Source organism: Anguilla rostrata, chromosome 2 (genome assembly GCF_018555375.3).
Source record: "Anguilla rostrata isolate EN2019 chromosome 2, ASM1855537v3, whole genome shotgun sequence".
Taxonomy (NCBI): domain Eukaryota; kingdom Metazoa; phylum Chordata; class Actinopteri; order Anguilliformes; family Anguillidae; genus Anguilla; species Anguilla rostrata.
This window is the reverse complement of record NC_057934.1, coordinates 23,034,420-23,054,955: the sequence shown is the minus strand read 5'-3', so window position 1 is coordinate 23,054,955 and position 20,536 is coordinate 23,034,420. Positions and strand designations below refer to the sequence as shown.

Genomic DNA, 20,536 nt, shown 5'->3' with positions numbered 1-20,536 from the left:
ACCAGCACCCTCCATGTGGCATCCGTGAAACATTTACGGAATGTACATGACTGATAAGCCATCAAACAGGTTTGACAGATTTGAATATTTGTCGGTTAAGGTTAGCTAGCTAGCTTGCTAGTAAAATGGCTTGGTAGCCGAAGTTGCGAACTTTTTTAGCATAGCCTACTGGACTACCAAATATAGCAAATAAGCGTTAGCTGATTACGCTTTCTGCCAACTTATTGGTTAAGTAGGCTAAAAGAAATAGTAAAAATGACTTTGCTACCGAATAAACTTCAGAGGAGGATTATTTTATGGTCGATCAGTGCAGCTGTAAATAGCACACGCCAGAAATCACTACAAAATGGGATGCCTGCATTTTCTGACTTCGCACAGGTGGACCGTGGATGATGAGTCGGAGCCGCAATGTCAAGGCCAAAAGGCACCACCTCCCACCCCAGTGACCATAGATTGTAGCCCCCACTGTAGTTATGGTGCATTCGTCAGTCCTCATCAACTCGTAAAGTCGGTTATTTCCAAGTTTACCACCAGGAAGTTGCACTCACCCAAGTTTTCCACTGGTCGGCCGTTCAAGTTCCATGATACCCGAATTTACGAGTTGTGACGTTTCACTGACCTCACCTTGCTTTCAACACATGCTGGACAGAGTGTAGCACAGTGGGTAAGGAGCTGGGCTTGTAATCGAAAGGTTGCAGGTTCGATTCCCGGGAGAGGCCACTGCCATTGTACCCTTGAGCAAGGTACTTAACCGGAATTGCTTCAGTATATATCCAGCTGTATAAATGGATACAACTGTAAAATGCTGTGTAAAAGTTGTGCAAGTCGCTCTGGATAAGAGCTTCTGCTAAATGCCTGTAATGTAATGTAACACATGGTGGACATTTATTCTGATATTGTTTCATGTATGAATATAAGATATTAAAATGATCTTTCAATGTGATCAACTGTAATATATATTTTTCTATACAATGTATTGTAACATTGAAATATGATCAATATTTTTTTTTTTTTAACTGGACATTTATCATGTGACCAACAGTGGGTGATCTCAGTGGTCCACCACCTTTACATCCCCAGCGGACATGCGTATTGTTCATGTGATAAATTTACCAGTTGCCATGACCGCCCAAACGTAAACACCTCGTAAATACGACTTGGTCACGTGATAAATTTCCGACTTTACGAGTTGACAAGGACCGTCCAAATGCACGATTATCATGGCTTCCACTTAGATACTTCCGGGTCATTTCACTCAGTTAGGAACCTTCCTAAGCAAAAAAAGACTCTTCGGACGTCATATGTCTATGGTCAATCATCCCCTTTTCAGAGGGAGTGCCAAGTGCGCATGATCGCACAGGGGCTGCAGTTGCTGTGACTAGTTACCAAATGGGAATTAGCAAGAGAACATCGGATTGTTCAAGTGTGTATGCTGTTGAATTGTTTGCCATATCGATGGCATTAGAATGGATTGAACAGGGTAGGTTTAGCAAAATAGTAATATGTAGTGATTCTGTGTCGGCCCTTGCAAGTATTAAGACAGGTACAGCCAGAAATCACCAGGATCTACTTCATGAAATCTTGTTTGCCAATTCAAGAGTGGTTAGGCAAGGGGAAAGTGTTACATTCATGTGGGTCCCAGCACATTCAGATATCCCGGGAAACGAGAGAGCAGATACGTTGGCAAAAGAAGCAGTCAAAAGGGAATTGTTGAAATCAATATTAAGTTATCAAAATCAGAGGGAAAGGGCATTGTGTGGGGAAATATCAATAAAGAATGGCAGCAGCACTGGGATCAGGAGAGAAGGGGGAGACATTTACATCTGATACAAAATAGAGTAGGCAGCATAAGAAAGAGGGGAGGAAACAGAAGAGAACAGGTCGTAATAAGATTAAGATTAGGACACTGCAGTCTACGCAGCACACTTCATGTTATAGGCTAGGTAAACTGTCAGGTACCAGAAACTGTAGAACACGTTATCATTACTGCAGTAAATATAACTGCATTAAATATAGGTCGGAAAGGAAGGACATGATGGAGGAGATGGGAAGATTGGGGATAACAGGAGCAGGACTGAAGAATGTACTGGAGTGTGGTGCTAGTGGGCAGGGGAGGAGATGCTTTATTAGCTACCTTCAGAGAACGGGACTGTTAGAGAAAGTGTGTGCTGTATGAGTTAACTCCGAGAGATGGCAGTAGTGCAACTCTCAAGGATGCAAGCTGCCGGTAAACACCAGGGATGAAGTGCATGATCGCATCGTTGACATCACGTCATCCCCATCCTCTTCAGATTAGACGAGATAGCTAGCAAATAGCCCACCTGTTAAGTGACTTTAATTAACGTTATAGCATAAAAACAACAATGAAAAGAACAAAGTTGTCAGGGGCAGAGGTGAGAAAACGGCGAAAGGAAGAGGAGAAAAAAGCCCAATATAAAGGTGAGTTTGTACAGTTGCTAAATTTTGATGGGTACAGACTTTTTGTTTGTCATCAAAAGGAAGCTAACATATCAGCTACCAAGCTAGCGATTTTTATGCTAAATTGTCCTTGCCATTTTCTGTGCACTATATGTAAGGAATAAACCACAACGGGCTGTCCCGTTATTAGAAAATAATGTACAACGGGGGTGGTGATGCGGCCGAGGCGAAGCCGAGGGTCGCTGTAGCTTGACCAGCCCCGAAGTACATTATTTTCCAATAACGGGACAGGGTTATTCCACTTATACAGCGGGTTACCAACAATGATTATATATGTTTACTTTTATATTTATTGATTTTTATCGATTTAATCAGCTGAAAGTGAAATATTCTTCCGCGGGCGTTTGGGCATATTATTTTACCGTCGTCAAGCAAAACTCTGGTTGGTAGTTCTATTTGCAACGTTTAGCAAAAAACCTGGTCGTTAATTCTATGAAAACAATGAAAGAAAAAATAGTTCCTTCTTGTTTTATACCATACAATTAGAACCAATTTTGGTCATTTTTATCAGTAAAACTGCATGAAACCATGTCAATCAGTCAATAAAATTCATCTCCCTAGCACTTGCTTTTTAAATGTTGTGGTCGTGCGCGCAGTATAGACATAACGTCTAAGACACTCTGAAACTGGGTTTGAATGCCAGTTAGCTTTATGATAGGTTCGCCGTCACCGAGCCAATAATAAAATTCTTGGTTTTAGCTCAGAATAGTCTCACGGCATATGCTTGTTATCCTGGCTAGCTAGCTAGCTAGCTAAATATTGAATTATATTAAAAACAGCGGTTAATATAAACGCGATCGTTCACAAACATATGGATGAAAATGCGCCCCGTAGCCATGAGTTAAATGCGGAATGCCTATTCTACTGTCCAAATGGGGGGGGGGGGTGCAGAAAACGGGCTAGAGCCGGCTCTGAACATTGTGGAAGTAGGGATAGCTGACGTAACCACGTAGACGGCTTTAACTGATCGTGGCTGATCAGGGAAGTATGATCAGAGATGTGTTCATCACTGTCTGTTGTGACCTCAGCATGCACAGCTGCATTGCGCTTTCCATTCACAAATACCAAATACTTAGCCTAATTTTTGTGTGGAGATAAATGCTGTTGTCAGTAGTTTCCTGCTCTTCAGGATAGAGCAGAGATTGAGAGTGTGCGTGAAATGCTGTATGGCATATTATCTAGAGACTGAGCAGCTCTGAAAATAAGCTTCTATCCGTTTTACGCAGGTGTGGCTTATATATGACTGACGTTTATTTAATCTGAAATTACTGTTGTTAATGACCATCAGTGAGTAGATTTACTCATCTGTATAATTTAAAGATCTGTGCATTAGCATGGTTCCAGGCCAAATCTGACACCATAGAACAAGCCAATTCACTCAGAGGTACAATTAAAACTGATCAGACGCCATAGTTTCTAGCTGGTGGTGGGCGATGAAAGCAGTTGTTTTAAACTAGGTATTGTAAAGGCTGTAATGTTTCCACAATAGGAAATAATTATTTGTGTACAGCATTATACCTGAAGCTTGCTGTTGTTTCTTAACTGGTGATAACAAAGGCAGGGCAGAATTACTCATTGCTCTGAGGTTTGTTTCCTTACCAACTGTGCTCAGCAGTGTTAGTGTGAGGTCAACAGCCACTGAATTGTTTTTAAGACAATTAACAAGACAAGTCTGAGAGTTAAGTGTAAGAGTGTACACAGTTAATGAGAGGGATTTTTGGGTGGGCTGCTCATTCATTTGCCTTGGGGGGGATGACAACAGCAAATGAATCATTAAGAGTTGTAAAATTTTTGTGCTTGGCTTAGTTCTTAGTACATATCATTTTAAATATCTTCCTTTTTGTTTGCCTGTAACAACTTATACCAGCAACTCCTGTAACACCTGGCTTGTAACAGTAATCCCATAATAAATATTGGTTGGTTTTTTTCTTGGCAGTTTAAGAGAACTGTCAAAAAAGGGCAGGGGAAGGATGTGAGCTTTATTGTACAGATGAGCACTGTTAAGCTATCTGCTTGACAAATGGGGTTATCTTCAGTATTTCATACTTCATACATCAATGCTAATGTAGCAGATGAATTAGACCTACACATGTCCATGTTTCATAGCTGAGAAACACTTTATAGCATGTTTATCCGAGATTATATTGTGTATCTTATTCCATCTTACACTGAAGTGAGCGTTACGCCAACTACAATGGTGAATATTAAGGTTTAATATGACAACTTTCATTGGTGGATGAATCAATAATTTACCTTTTTTTTGCTGTATAGGAGCGCCCGGCATGAAAACTGAACTCAGTGTCCATATGTTTATATTGAAATGCATCTATTGCTACTGAATGTTTATTTGTTGGACTGAATAATTGAATAAACAATGTAATTAATCTTAAAAATTATGCAGATAGCAGAGCTCTGCATATGAAGTGGAGCCTCACTTACAGACTGTCCAGTCAACCAAACAGAGTATAAACCCGGAAGTAACTTGGGCAATTATGCCTTTTCAAGTTCCTTTATACAATATGTAGATTTTCCTTGGTATTTTCATCATGTAACCCTAAACACACATTGTTCATTACATTAACAAACGATTTGCAATATTTTTGCTTTGAGAATGCAAGATAATTCCTGTTTTTTCTGCTAAGAGTTGTCAACAGTACTCAGGTTAGTTATTATGCAGCGTCTTTTTATGCTGTCTTTTGGACTGCTAGCATGGATAAAATATGTTCTCATGAAATTGCACAGAGATCATCTTCTCACTACACTGCCGACTGCTCTCTCCCAATGCAGGTGAGCCTGCCCTGACAAAGGAGAACAACTGCCTGAATGCAGCCAAGGCTTGTAACCTGAACGACATGTGTAAGAAGCACCGGTCTGCCTACATCAGCCCTTGCACCAGCCGCATCTCCACCGCCGAGGTCTGCAACAAGCGGAAGTGCCACAAGGCTTTGCGGCAATTCTTTGACAAGGTCCCGCCCAAACACAGCTATGGCATGCTCTTCTGCTCCTGCCCGCCTTCTGACCAGTCGGCTTGCACCGAGCGCCGCCGCCAGACCATCGTTCCTGTGTGCTCCTATGAGGGCAAGGAGACGCCCAACTGCCTGTCCCTGCAGGCATCCTGCAAGACCAACTACATCTGCAGGTGAGCCATAGACATGCTGAGAGATCGGCAACATCTGCAGGTGAGTCTGCAGACCTGAGAGATCAGCTACATCTGCAGGTGGGTCCATATTGGCTTGCCTTTTTTCAAATTCTCACATCCATGAGAGCTAATGTTCTAATGTAAAAGAAAATAAAAGCAAACTTTAAATAAATAGGCTACTCATTCAATAAATACAAATTCACTGACGTAGGCAAACAACCTGACTGTGTTGGTATAATCGAGACTCATCCAGGGCTAAAAGGACTGCACAGAAACACACCTCAGATAGCTTCTGAAACACACTGCAGCCCCTGTATAGGCTAACAAGTCATTCAGCATGGAGGATATTTAGGGGTCCAAGCTGCGAAGCTGGTGGAACCCTATTGTATCTGATAGGATTATTATTATTATTATTAGGGGTCCAAGCAGCGAAGCTGGTGGAACCCTATTGTATCTGTTAGTATTATTATTATTCTTATTATTTTTCTTCGCTAAACGTGTCTGAGGCTCAGCAACCATAAGTCCTAGAGCAACCAAATTTGGCAGGTGGGTTCCTATGGCCCCCCACTACTAAGGCACTAAAAACCACCTATGTCGGCCAGGTGGTGGCGCTATAACAAAGGGTTATGCGTAAAAGGCCATAACTCCCACACCATACGTTAGATCAACACAAAACTTCATCGACCTATGCATCTGAACGTGCTCTACAACTTTGCCATTGGCACCACCTATGTCCACCATATTGTTTGCCCGCCATTTTGACTTTTTTATTAGATGGAGTGCGGAAGAGCTGGAGCTCCAAATCTAAGTGTTACGACACCTAGTAAATTTCTTTACGGCAAGCGACATCCTAGGGTCTAGTTTTTATCAGTGAGGGGAGGGTCTGAACGTCGGGGAAGCAATGGAAGTGCCAGCCAGAGTGCATGCTAGGCTATTAAAGGTTTGTTAGTAAAAGCTTTTTGAGAGGATGAATACTTTTCTTTGGCATGGATCCATTTGAAGACAGTATCGGGTGAGTTTGTTTAGTCTTTGAATCTGTCATTATGCTGAGAAATAGCTAAACCATTTTATTGGTAGGTTTTGAGTTTCTGTGCAAATGCACGAAACCCCGCTGGTATAATAAAACAATGACGGTAATACATATGTAGTCAGCTTCGTTCCATTGCTACCATAACATGACACACTATCTTGTGTCTACAGCTGCAGTTTCTCGCTGTAATTACTAACATTGAATATAAACAAAAGACGCAATTTATGCAGTACTCTGGCAATGTCTAAATAAATAATACGGTACTCTGAGCGTAGGAAGCGGATAGCATGGATGGCGAGTTGAGATTTTGTTTTTTGCTACTACAAGTTTGTTAGTAAAAGCTTTGAGAGGATGAATCTTTACTTTTCTTTGACATGGATCCATTTGAAGACAATATCGGGTGAGTTCGTTTAGTCTTTGAATACGTCATTATGCTGAGAGAAATCATATTCTCAATTTAATCTCTAAATTGACTGTAAGCTTAGAGTTGTAACTAGGTAGGTAGTTGTTTCGTAGGTGACTTAACTAGTCTTAACTATTGCTTGTATTTTTTCATAGACTGTGTTGTTGCTGTTCTTGTTTGTGTTAGTGTTAATCAGTTTAACCTACAGGGTCCAAGTTGAACTATGCGGTTGTTCCCTGCACTTGGAACGGTAGGCTACTGCCCTCTAGGGTTTTCGACACACTTGTTCCTGGTTGTGATTATACACTTTGTTGTACGTCGCTCTGGATAAGAGCGTCTGCCGAATGCCTGTAATGTAATATTCCGTAGCAGCAAGAAACCCGACATTAGCCCTAAAATAGGCCAATACAGCAGTGAAAATGCTGCTCACTGAATAATGAAATAAACAAGACAAATCTTTTTTTTTTAAAATTATACCATGTCATTCTACAGTCAATATCTGGGACTAAACATTGAATAAATATACAATCTTACCACTAGTTTTACGAGTAAAGATGTCCCTTTTGCGACTGAGTGGTCATATATTGTCTTGGACAATCCGTTTGTGAAATACGCGCATTTGTGATCCCTGGGTAGGCTACCTTCAAAAATAGCTGTGCGTAATACCACACCTGTTGCTTACAGTGTTGTCGCCCTTTTTTAGTAGAATTTGGCTTGCTTGACAATTCATTCATTCAGTATAAGCTTTCTAACGATGTATAACATGTCTGATTTTGATTTTGGAATAGCGTTTTATAGGTCAGTGTAACTGAAAATTTTCTCATCTGCCAATGTCTAAATAAATAATACGGTAGGCTACTCTGCACGCAGCACGCAGTTCGCGAGTTGATATTTCGTCTTTTGTTTAGTTTTTTCTCAATGTCGTATTCATTATTTGAAATGTGTATTTGTGTGTTATTATTCTTTGTCTCTGAGGCGCTCTGAAATGTGCATTCTCTGCTAAGCTGAGCCATGGATTGGAATAGGTTTGTGTCTGACGTAGTGTTGCACGGTACACCGAGACTTCAGCACTTTTTCGGTACTTAAAAAAAAAAGAAAAAAAAAAAGAAAATAAACTGTTCGGTATTAGAATTTTCCGCCGTTCGGTAGTTTTGCGTCAAATGTAAAAGCCAGGGAAATGTGTCTCCCGCATTACCGATTGAGAGGATGAAAAGTGTAATTTGTCAATCTTCGCTAGATGGTAGTAGCAACTAAGGTTGGCAAGTGAGGTGACGTGCGCTTGTGTATTTTCCGTCGTTGATACAGTGCAAGCTTAGACTTAGTTCACTTCAGTAGCAATAGCTGCTCTAATTTGTAAATATTTTATTATAGGAAGATGCTGTATTGTTATTGAAATATGCTGTTTTTTGATCTATTTTAAAGTGAAAGACCTGTTTAAAGATTATTTACTTTAATTGTTTAATTTTTGAAATACATTTAATAGTTTTCTATGGTTTAGTGTTGTAACACTATAGGCCTATGCTTATTGATATGTTGAATAGGCTTCAACTTAAAGGTTGTTAATAAACCAGGTTTTTAACAAACGAGGTCAACCCTTGTGGACATTACGTTTCTGATCTATTAAGGTAATTTCAGTATCGTTAGGTACTGAGTATTGAATCAGTATCGTTTCAGTATCAATTATCGTGATACTAAACCTGGTATCGGTATCAAAGTCAAAATTTTGGCATCGTGACAACACGTGTGACACCTTTTTTAGTTGCGGCATGGAACCGCTGCAGCTGTACATACACACCGGGCCATCTAACTGTTACGACATGCCAACTAAGTGTTACAACATAGTAAAGGCCTTTACGGGAAGCGGCCAGGACACATCCATGGCGACGCAACTAAGTCATCAATATTTTATACAATCATCATGATATTCAGTAGATATGTTGGGTGAAGGTATATGGTCATGAGGACAAAGCCATTTTAAAATTGCTCCATAGGGGGCGTGATAGTGCCAATGCTTGGACCCCTCCCAACGCCGCTTGCGGCTTTAATTTAAGATATTTTTTGAACAACCTATTATAAAATGAAAATATGAATCACTAGAAAGTAAGGAATCTTTGTGCAGGGACCCTGATGAACCATCAAAACCAAGAATGGCCAAGCAGAGCTGGGAATGACAGAGCAGGGTCAGAAATGATCAGGCAGGGCTGGGTATGATCCAGCAGGGCCAGGTATGATCCAGCAGGGCCGAGTATGATCCAGCAGGGCCAGGAATGATCCAGCAGGGCCAGGAATGATCCAGCAGGGCCAGGAATGATCCAGCAGGGCCAGGAATGATCCAGCAGGGCCAGGAATGATCCAGCAGGGCTAGGAATGATCAAGCAGGGCTGAGAATGATCAAACAACACCAGGAATGATCAAACAGGGCTGGGAATGATCAAGTAGGGCCAAGAATGATCGAGCAGGGCTGGGAATGATCAAGCAGGGCCAGGAATAATCGAGCAGGGTCTGGAATGACCAAGCAATGGCAGGGATAACAGAGCAGGACTGGAAATGACAGAGCAGGGACAGGGATGATCAAGAAGATGATCAGAGCCGGGAAAAAGCTCTCTGTCTCAGAACTGTAAAAATGGTAGGTAGAACCCTGTAATTCTCAGGTCTTGAAGTGAAGATTACAAGGTATTTGGATGGGTTAGCATGTGCACTGCTATTGTTCACAAAATTCTCACAAGCAAGTTAATTGAGGCCCTTTTCCCCAGTTGCATTTTACAAATACAAACTGATCATACTATAAAAGGTAAAATTGTCTAGCATGGTCTTGAGTAACTTCAACTTAATTCTTTTTTGTGTCAGATATTTTGTTAAATATTTTTGAAAAGCAATGTTAAGTTGACATTATCAAATGTATCAGTATCGAAACAACACTAGTTTGTATATAGTCTTTTCCTTTAACACTAGCATGACGAATGAACTCCACTCTGAATGATTAACGTAGCCCTGACTGATTCACACAGACCTGACTGATTAACTTCTTAGCACAACGCCCCTAGTGGCCGGCAAGCTGGCGTGCCGAGATTACTGAACTCAGACATTCAGTGCTACTGCAACCAAAGTATGAGTTAACAAGACCAGGTCAAAACCTAGTATAAGGGCATGGTCACACGTGCGAATGCAGGCGAATGACCATCGCCTACCGAGGCGAAATTAGTATCTTGTCCTGCTGAATGTGGGCAATGCAGGACATGACACACACGGAAATCAGTATGCTGGTTTGTAGTCCATTTGAGTAGTTGTGGTTGTTGGTCCTCCATCCTGGCTCACTAAGAAAACTACAGCCAGTTACAGCCAAGTGGGATCAACCACACACACTTCTTTGCTGTTGGTTGAGCCTGCGAATTCACCGGTCAAAGTTTGCCAAAGTTGAACTCCACACGAAGCGAAGATGCAAATTTGCTTCACCACCTGAAGCGAATATTTTATTTGTCCCTTTGTTTGCATAGAATGGAAGTGAACGGCAGGCGAATATTCGCCAATGTTAATTTCGCACGTGTGACCACGCCCTATGGCCGGACCTAACGCACGTCATCCGGCCGACCAATGGTGTAACTTCATCACTCAGTCACAAACATTCGCGTTTGTAGGGCTGGCCCCGCTGTTGCGGTCCAGCTAGTCTCGCATAGCCAGACCTATCTTGGGCGGCGCTAAGCCTAGGATGCAGCGACGGTGCCCTTGCAAAAACTGTAACACACAGATAGCGGAAGGGGAAGAGAATTCCGACTGAAATAGTCAGCCAATGGTAGGTTTATACGCACAGTTTATATCCTGTGAGTCAGACTACGGTCCAGCCAAAAAGGCGTCAGACACGTATTCCAATCCATTGCTCAGCTTAGCAGAGAATGCACATTTCAGAGCACCTCAGAGGCAGATAGAATAATAATACGTATTTCAAATAATAAATACAACAAAAGACTAAATATCAACTTGCCATCCCTGCTACCTGTGTGCTGCGCATAAATAATGTCATATTTATTTAGACATAGGCAGACTACAGCATAAATAGCAGTAATTGCAGCGAGAAACTGCAGCTGTAGACACAAAGTTTAGCCGCGTTTCCACCAAAAGTACCCGGAACTTTTAGTCCCAGGAACTACTTTTCAAGAAACTAAAAGGTTCCTTCAGCCCATGGTTGTCTGCGTTTCCACCGCAAAACTGTCAAAACTGTCATTGGTAGTTGAATTTGGACCGTTGTTATGCAACAAATAGGATATAACAGGCCAATATTCAGATTGTAACTGTTTTATATATCCTCTCAAACACATTCATTATGTTTTTATGCGGATATTCGCTTTCATGTCTTGACATCCGAAGCGACAGAATGCATTCACATTTATATGTATAACTGGCAACAACAGCAGAAAACATGTACACGTTGTAAACAATTTGCTGTTTGATTACTTTCTCATCGTCAATTCCATATAGGCTAATCGCAAAATGACAAGAATAGAACGAAAACTCAGACTTGCGTGAAAATTTAAATTAGTAGTGGTACAGCCACCGTTTGCTTTCCTTCGAAGTTACTGCTAGCCGAGCAGCGAAGTGTGCCCTCCAGATGCGAACCATGCACCATAAATTAGTCCATAGTCTTCCTGGTCTTTTTGTGGAATTGAAGAATGGCAGAGTAAAATTACGGCAGTCTGAAAAAGCTAAAGGGACGATTACTAGAATTAACCTGTTATTTTACCCTGACAAAAAGTGCGGAAGGTGATTTCCAGTTTGCTTTTACTGTATCGCCAATGTGAATTACGCAGAACTACCGCATAGCCTACCTCACATAACTGTATCAAACGTTTTGAGTCAATTACAACGGGCTAACAAAGAAAATCCGGAAGGAAATATTCAGCAACCGAATTAATCCGTTTGAATGTTTTAGTACGTAATATGCTGTCCCAGCACGAATGCTTAGCATTTTATAAAACGAATACTAAAGCAAGAAAAGAGCAGAAGAGCACACGTTATAATTCCAAGACGTTGGCAGGCTATAACCAAAAGTAGGCTACTGCGCCGCTTAACATACAAGTTTGATTTGAAGTTATTATGAAAATTAATAGGTTTGCGCCTGCATATTTTCAAACATGGCGGGTAATGGCGGAAAATAAATACAAAAAAATGCTGCGAGTACTCGACCAATCAGAAATGTTCAGCGCTGCAAGCTCCACCCAAAAGGTTCCTGTACTTTCAGAAAGTACTACCCCCCTGAGCAGGAACCTTTTGGGGGGTAAAATAAAGCCCCAGGAACTAAATTTAGACCCTAGTTCCTGCGGTGGAAACGCACTGAGTTCCTCAAAAGGTTCCTAGTTCCGGGGTATAGTTCCTGCGGTGGAAACGCGGCTTAAGTTGCGGGGGAGAGCTTGCATTTAAAAAGGGGTACTCAACACCCAGACGGACACAGGATGGGTGTGGGGACTTAAACCATTTATGACTCTGAAATCTTTAAACGAGACACATTACTAAAAAAAACACCAAAATCTAACAATTTCCTTCTCTCATCATATGATCACCTATACATCTATGATCAAATCATCATTTCAAGAGGGGTACAGGAATAGAGATCAAATATACATTTGTGTGGGTACCCTATACATAAATGTAACAGTGGGTGTATGCTGGCCATGAATGGCATATACAGACACAGTTGGAATACGCTAAACTTTGTCTTTCAAGAAATGTACAGAACATAGAGAAAAAACGAAAGTAAGTAAAATAAAAGGAATTAAGAAATAAAATAAAAAGGGGGAATCAGTGTAAGTGAATGAATACATCTGGTCACAAGCAGTTGTCACAGTATGCTTTACAGACAACCCTGGCCTAAACCCCCACAGAAGCAAGCCTTAGGCAACAGTGGCAACGAAAACTCCCTGTGGCAGATGGGAAGAAACCTCGGAAGGAACCAGGCTCAAGGGGGAAACCCATCCTCCTCTGGTCGGCTCAGGGTGTTGATTGGTGACCAGCATGTCAGTCAGAGTGTGTAGTGCCTGTCAGTATATGGTTGTCATTGTCTCAGTCTCTGGTCCCATTCACGGCAAGAGTTTGTTGTTGCCCTCGGGGGTCCAAGATTCTCCGGTGCTGAATGTTCCCCCCTCGGAGACCTCGTCATCTTGGCGTAGGGTCGTCGACTGTCTTATGATATCACAGTGGCGGGGATATCTGGTCGTCTCAAATCTAATTGAGACTGGAGAAGAATGCAGCAGTATCAAGGAAATCTTGACACACCTAGTAGGCTATATACAACATTGTAATTAAAACTACACGAAAGCAGAATTGACTATGTACAGTAGGTTTCATTTTTAATGCATCTAGTAAAAATAAATAAAGGTCCCTTACTGTCCAGAGGTGTTTCTTATAACTACCGTGCGGTCCTGTGCGATTTCCCTTCTTCCCTGCGAAATCTTTTGTCCCAAATAAAATACTTCCTTTTGCGCCAGCTGCGCTTTATGCAAGCTTGCCTTGTAGCCTTTTTCTGACTGCCATTCAAGCGCGCAGAACGTCAGTGTCACCCTCTGCATAGTTGCACGTTAAATTCTGACTCATTCAAGCTTGCAAAACGTTTGTTGAAAACCTCTGTCACCCTCTGCGTAGTTGCGCGCTAAATCTTCAGTGTCACCCTCTGCGTAGTTGCGCGCTAAATCCTCAGTGTCACCCTCTGCGTAATTGCGCATTGAGGGGCCATAGTTTCTGTATTGCTTTGGTGCTTTACAGTGCCCCCAAAAATGATCCCGGTTTCCCATAATTACGACAGTTATTGTTACGTTTAACCAGTGTTCGGCAGTAGCGTCGCTACAAGTAGCGTCATTACTGGTTTAACTACATTTCTCAGTAGCGTGGTGGTAGCATCGCTGTTTTCTGAATCAAATAGCTTTTCAGTAGCAAAGCTCTTTTATTGACCATGTAGTGCAGTAGCGTCCACACAAGCTACATTTTCCCAAGCATTTCTGAAGTTCACGCGCAGCAGAGCTTTCTGCTGCGGTCTGAAATAAAACTGCTAAGGATAAGTGAGTGACGTCACCACCCTACACGGACCTGTATATGTAGCCAGAGAGACTCAAAGCTTAATATATAAAATATCTTTGGTGTAGCCGACGGAAGCACTTCCGTGTTACGGTGACATCACGTACCAATCCTTGGGCTGATGCCTGCGACTTGTCTGCGGCAGAGGAATAGACACACGCAAGCTTGATTTTACTTGATGGTATGTTGCATAGACTTTTAGACAGTTTTGCTGCTGCTTTTGTTTGTGTTCATCAGATTAACCTACAGGGTCCAAGTTAAACTATGCGGTCGCTCCCTGCACTTTGAACTGTACTTCCCTCTAGGGTTTTCAGCGCGCTTGTCCCTGGTTACGGTTATATACATTAACCAGCAGAGGGTACAACAAAAATGCAAGTCTCTACAAAAACAAAGTATGGTGGTTAATCAATATGATTTGCTTGAAATTTATGTAGCTACTAGTACAGAGTGGGCCTAATAAAAATACCAGTTTTTAAACTGCCAATCATATAAATAGAGTATTTTATTAATCCCAAAGGGAAATTAAAGTGTTACAGCAGCCACTTGACATAAATCAAAATACAAAAACAATGAGGTAAAAGAAACAAATACAATTAAAAGCTGAATTATATACAATAACTAAATAGACTAATTCAAATATAAAAAATAAATAGAATAGCTAAAACTAGAATAGAGACTAGAGAACCATAACTATAATATACTATTTGCTAAGTATACACTGTTCAATTATGCTACAGTGTACTACACTGCAACCGGTACGTATTTGTGAAGCCTGGGTACCTTCCAAAATAGCTGTGTGTAACCACACGTGTTAACGGCGTTGTCGTCCTGTTTAGTACAGTCTGTTTTGATTGACAGTAGGTGAGAGTATAAGCTTTCTAACGATGTATAACATGTCTAATTTTGCTTTTGGAATAGTGTTTAATAAGTCAGCATAACAAAGTTTTCTCATCATCGCATTAACTTACCCATCCACTCTGTGGTAGCAGTAAAAGACACTGCACCTGACGAAACGTTGTGAACGATTTTTCGTAATTTTTCGGAAAATACTATTATTATTGAGGACTTCTGAGCATAGCTAAGCCATATGTTTGCTGATAGACCTAGCTGATGTTGTTTTCTGGAGTAAGACAGAAAATTATTGATTTACTGTCTCTGTCTCTATGTACTCAGATAAGATTTCATCATTGCTATGTAAGTATTACTGCTCAAAATATTTTGGTTATATACGTTATTTTTGAAATTGAGTGTCTTTAAATAGCATTTGTTAGTACTTTAGTTTTTGTGATGCATGCGACTGTGATGACGTGAGAGTTGGAACATTGCCAAAACGTGGTGGACGGTTAAAAATTGTTTTCATGTCATCCCATCCCATACAAGAAAACATACGAGAGTACAGAGTATAGAAATACATTCTAGAGTTAATTATTACACATTTAGGTACTGTACCGCATTATTTTTTAAATCTGATATCAATGTTTCATCTTAAACCTTCATAAGGGGCTCATTCATATGCTTTATAGTGGGGGAAAAAAAATTCATTCGTTTTATTCATATTTGGAGAGATTTTGTATAGGTTTCTGGACCCCTAGATATTTTAGACCACTCTACTGATGAAAAGCTTGTAATTCCCACTTGAAAATGATGCAACAGTGAGTTTCTTGAGTCATAACAGTTGATTTGTAGTGAAATATGTGAATATGTTGTGATTTACAGCAATGCATAATTTAGACATTTTGGATAGATTTGGAGACGCTGGGTACACTGCTTAGTTTTTGCTTCATAGATCTATAGTAGTTCTACATATCCACCCTTATGTTTTATGTTTTTGATCCAGGACATGTATAGTTTAACCTGCTGTATATGTGCAATCTCTCAGTGTTTCATGGCAAACTAAAAAAAGAGCAAATTCATTTTTGATTTTTTCCTAGACAATTGCATATGTGGCACTTTATTTTTTCCAAAATTATGAATATAGCATTGTAAATGGTACAAATGTCTTGCTTTATTTAAGCCATTTTTCAAGTCTCTGTGATGTTCACATCTGGAGTTATAAAGCTTTAAAAAGGGTACCCCCTAAATGGGCAAGGATTGGCAAGATTTGGCATGTGCGCTAAGGGGTTAAGGAAAGATACGGCATGGCTTCCTGCATCCATAGTGCTACACGTGCGAGAAGCAAATCAAAGCAGCAAGAAGTCAACGGGACTGAAAATGTTTCCTGCTTCCTACTTCCAAATTCTAATTCCAATCTGTAGGAGAAAATATTACAAAAACATCCTTTCGCCAAATACCTTTAGACATCCCATATTGGCTGAAAATGTGGCCAGTTGTCTTCAAATGAAGTCAGCGTACCTTCTCTCTCCAACCTCTGTTGAAACTCCTCGCTCATAAATTCAGGCTTGAATAAATAAAATTTTGCAATGCTGCTGACGTTCTCTTCTTCCTCATAGTCAGACATGATTATAGCTTCAATTTCACTTTGTAAGTAGCTTGGCTATGTTACATATGCAAGAACACAGGCAATATGGCTAGGCTAGCTGCATCTAAAACTGTAAACCTTCAGTATCAAAAATATCCTTGCACACAAAAACTGTCTGGGCCAATTGATAAAATATATTTTTAAAAACAGAACATGCTTTGGCTGGCAACAGACCAATGAATGAGAGGGAGGCTTGTGTCACCATGCATTTCCTCTCCAGCCCTGTAAGGGTTGGTGCAGTTGGTTTATGTATTTAATGTACCCCTTCAAAAGCTTTATCATGTTACAGGCACCTCTCTGTTTGCTGTGTTTCTTGAGATTTTTAAGTAATCCTTAGCTTTTGTACCAAAATTCAATACATTTGCATGCTGCAATTCAATGGTTCCTTCCTGTTTTTTGTAAAGTTACAGGTTATACATTTTTATCTGCCTGCGCAGTGAATTTGATTTTGTAGATGATAAATTCATAACTATGATTTATCCCATAATATAAAAATTTTCCTTTCATGTAGCCTACGCCTTAGCAATAGTAAGCAGCTTGTTGTAACATGCGGGTATCTGTATGAAGGAACAGTATGAACTTGTTTGTACAGGGTTCAGTTTTGGGTCCACTTTGATTTTTTCGGCGATCAGACAGGTAATCATTTGTTCTGTCTTATCAGGTCACGTCTCGCAGATTTTTTTGCCAACTGCCAGCCAGAGCCTCGCTCCCTGTCTGGCTGTCTGAAGGAGAATTATGCTGACTGCCTGTTGTCCTACTCCGGTCTCATTGGTGAGCTTGAAATATACTTCCCCGACTGTTCATAAAATCAACATTGCGTTTCACACAGATTCGATCCTGCTGAAACAGAAATTATCCTAAATTTCAAAGACAAGACTCTGGAACATTCATTGTAATCTAGAGTAATATATCTCACCACAATCCAAGATGGTATCCAACTTCCTGGTTTCTTGGACATGGAGTAGCCTTCAAAAACACTCTAAACTAAGAGATTCATTTCACTAAGAGGATTAAAAACAAGAATTCATGAGGCAATATTGGTAGTGTTTAACGGATCTTAACTAGTGGTGATTTTTACTTTTATTGTGTATTGTTCATATCTGATTTTGTAGTCTTGTAGCTCAAGTCTCCCTTGTAAAAGAGATTCTACACCTCAGTGGGATTTCCTTTTAAAATAAAGGATGAACAAATAAAGGCTAAATAAAATATATTTCATATAAGCATATTTATATTCAGAAAACTAGTTTGAGTGTAATGTAATACTGGCCTTCATGTGCTAAGCATTGTACAGTGACCTGTGTGTGCATCCTACAGGTACAGTGATGACTCCTAACTACCTTCGGTTTCCTTGGATCAGTGTTTCGCCCTGGTGTGACTGCAGCAACAGTGGGAACAGAAAAGAGGAGTGTGATAAGATCAGCCAGTTCTTCACTGACAACTGCTGTCTGAGTGAGTCAGACACAGTCTGAGAGTCACATTCACCTGTCTGAGTGAGTCAGACACAGTCTGAGAGTTGTGTTCACCTGCCTGAATGACATTGTCTGGCAGAGAGTCACAGCTGCTGTGAGTCACCCAGTGGTTTTTCCATTCAGCTGGAGATCCCATTATAATTTCAATGGTAAAAAATCTGAATCTTTGACCTTCTGGGATTATACAGTGTATTTTGTGTCAGTGGTTCATTTAAAATATATTCCATCTGGTTATTTTGAGCTTAGGGTCATGCAGAAAATGAGAAAGCATTGGTACCCCCTTAAAATGGTGGCCTTTGAGGACATAAATGTGATAACGCAAAGTACTAATATTGTGTCTTTCCTGCATGGACTTCCCTCTGTGGAATGTCAGCCAACCACACATTGACTTCAGATCAGCTTTGGATTCTCAGACTGTGCAGTCTCTCCATCAAAGTCCAGCTTTGGCTACAGCACTGTGACATCAATCATTTTATACTACTGTAAGTGTCCTGCCCCCGCCCCTGACGGCAACATCTCCCACCGCCATTTTATCAGTTAGCACAAGACTGCAGTAGTGTGTGTACAGAGGATATGTGCCCTTTAACGGAGTGGGCTGGCTTGTCTGCAGTCTTGCATAATTGGGACATCTCAGCCATGAGATGAGCTAACAAATATGATGTTTGGCATTTTATACTGAGGAAAATAAAATATAACATAAATAAACGGTTGACTTTGGCAAAGAACTCTGAGGGAAAGACATTATCACCAAAGGACAACCGTGGTTGGAAGCACATACTCCTGGATCGTGATGTCCGTGCATGAATTCTACGTGCAAGGACGAGCAAGCCAGAACTCAAAATCCGTTGATTGCATATTTTAGTCTAGGGCTCTAGCAGTCAGGTTGTAGTGCACAAATCACTCATTATACCTGGCAATGCATGTTTTTGAGTACAGTGGTGAAAACAGCAAAGGCAGTGGACTAATGAGCAGGGGACAATTGGATACGGTCAGATCAATCTTCGTCCTCCATGTTTTTGACAAACGGTGAAGGACACGTGGTGCACACCTAAAGAAGCCTACAGGCCTGACTGCTTCCAACAGTGTTGCAGCAGTGAGTGATTTTGTAATAGTGTAGGGTGCACTTTCCTGGAATTGGGTGCCTTATTTCCTTACAAGGCAAGGTAATTATTACATAATGATTCTGAATGATCTTCATCCTGTGGGCATCTATTTCACCTCCTTTTTTGCGCCAGTTTGGAATGCCAATCATGCTCAGCCTGCGACACTCATCGTAGCCTCCATTGTTGATTCAGAAGAACGGTGAAGCGACTTCATATTGATGTTTCCACTTTTTTGGTCACCACCTGTACATTTGCCTTACAAGATGGGCATAATGGGCCCAAGCAGGTAAAAGTGAGTTGAAACCACCACAGTGGTGAAGTGCTGCCATAATTACAGCCATCAGCGCCAAAAGAAAGGGCACCGCCCAGACCTCCCTGCGATAGAAGGGAGCTGAATCTCTGGAGAGGTCAGCACTCCTGAGTCATAACTAGGAACCTGCACTGTCAGTCACCTTTGAATTCACCTGGGTGGGCAGACAATGGCCATTACATGCGTACTTTCTCACTGCAACAGTGCTCAGAAGGAAAGGTCGCGGACATCTTTAGGGTTTTTCATGAACCCTGTCAGCAATAGCTCTCTGGCTCACTAAGTCACCAGTAGTCCCAATAGTACATATACTGATTCATACTGATCATGGGGACATATCAGCTTATGTTCCTCTCAGTAAAATTGCTAGCAGATAGTTAAACCCAATGGAAACACTGCATGCAAATCAGTGGAACGCACATATACTACACTATTGCTGCTATCAACCGAACTACTACCACTAGAGGACCCTGGAACCTCTGAGGCCTGATAGGGGACAAAGTATTGTGCCAAATGCATTGAGCATTAGGCTTTAAGCACTAACTCGCTCAAGGCTTTGGCTAGATGTGGATGGTGTGACAATGGCAGTGTGGAATTCCTGATTATAGACTGGCTGCATTTTGATGTAAGGATACTTTTAAACAGACTACTGATTATTGGTTATTATTGTTTGATAAACAATGACATAAAGATTCTGTAATCGTTTAATAATAATAGTAATAATACCACTAACCTATTTAAAGACGTTATTTCAAAAATAACGTATAACCGAAATATTTTGAGCAGTAATACTTACATAGCAATATGACATTTTATCTGTGTTCAGTAGTATAGAGACACAGTAAATCAATGACAAAGTCCTATCCGCTTCTGTTTTGCATTAGAAAACGATGTCAGATATGTCTATAAGCAAAGATATGGCTTCGCTATGCCCCGACGTCCTTAATAATAATAGTACCCTCCAAGGAATTATGAAAATCGTTGACAACGTTTCGTTAGGTGCAGCGTCTTTTAATGCTGCCCCAGATGCGCAAGTGAATGCGATAAGACAATTTTCCGTTACACTGCC

At 40.9% G+C, this 20,536-nt stretch overlaps 1 protein-coding gene across 1 annotated transcript in view; it reads left to right on the top strand.

Annotated features, from left to right (window-relative positions):
• The window catches only part of gfra1b (gdnf family receptor alpha 1b), a 73,755-nt gene that overhangs the window by 46,946 nt on the left and 6,273 nt on the right, over positions 1-20,536 (top strand). The window contains exons 4-6 of the mRNA XM_064321329.1: positions 5,266-5,617; positions 17,250-17,359; positions 17,903-18,037. Coding sequence (XP_064177399.1) covers positions 5,266-5,617; positions 17,250-17,359; positions 17,903-18,037 — 597 coding nt within the window. The remainder of the gene's footprint in view (positions 1-5,265; positions 5,618-17,249; positions 17,360-17,902; positions 18,038-20,536) is intronic.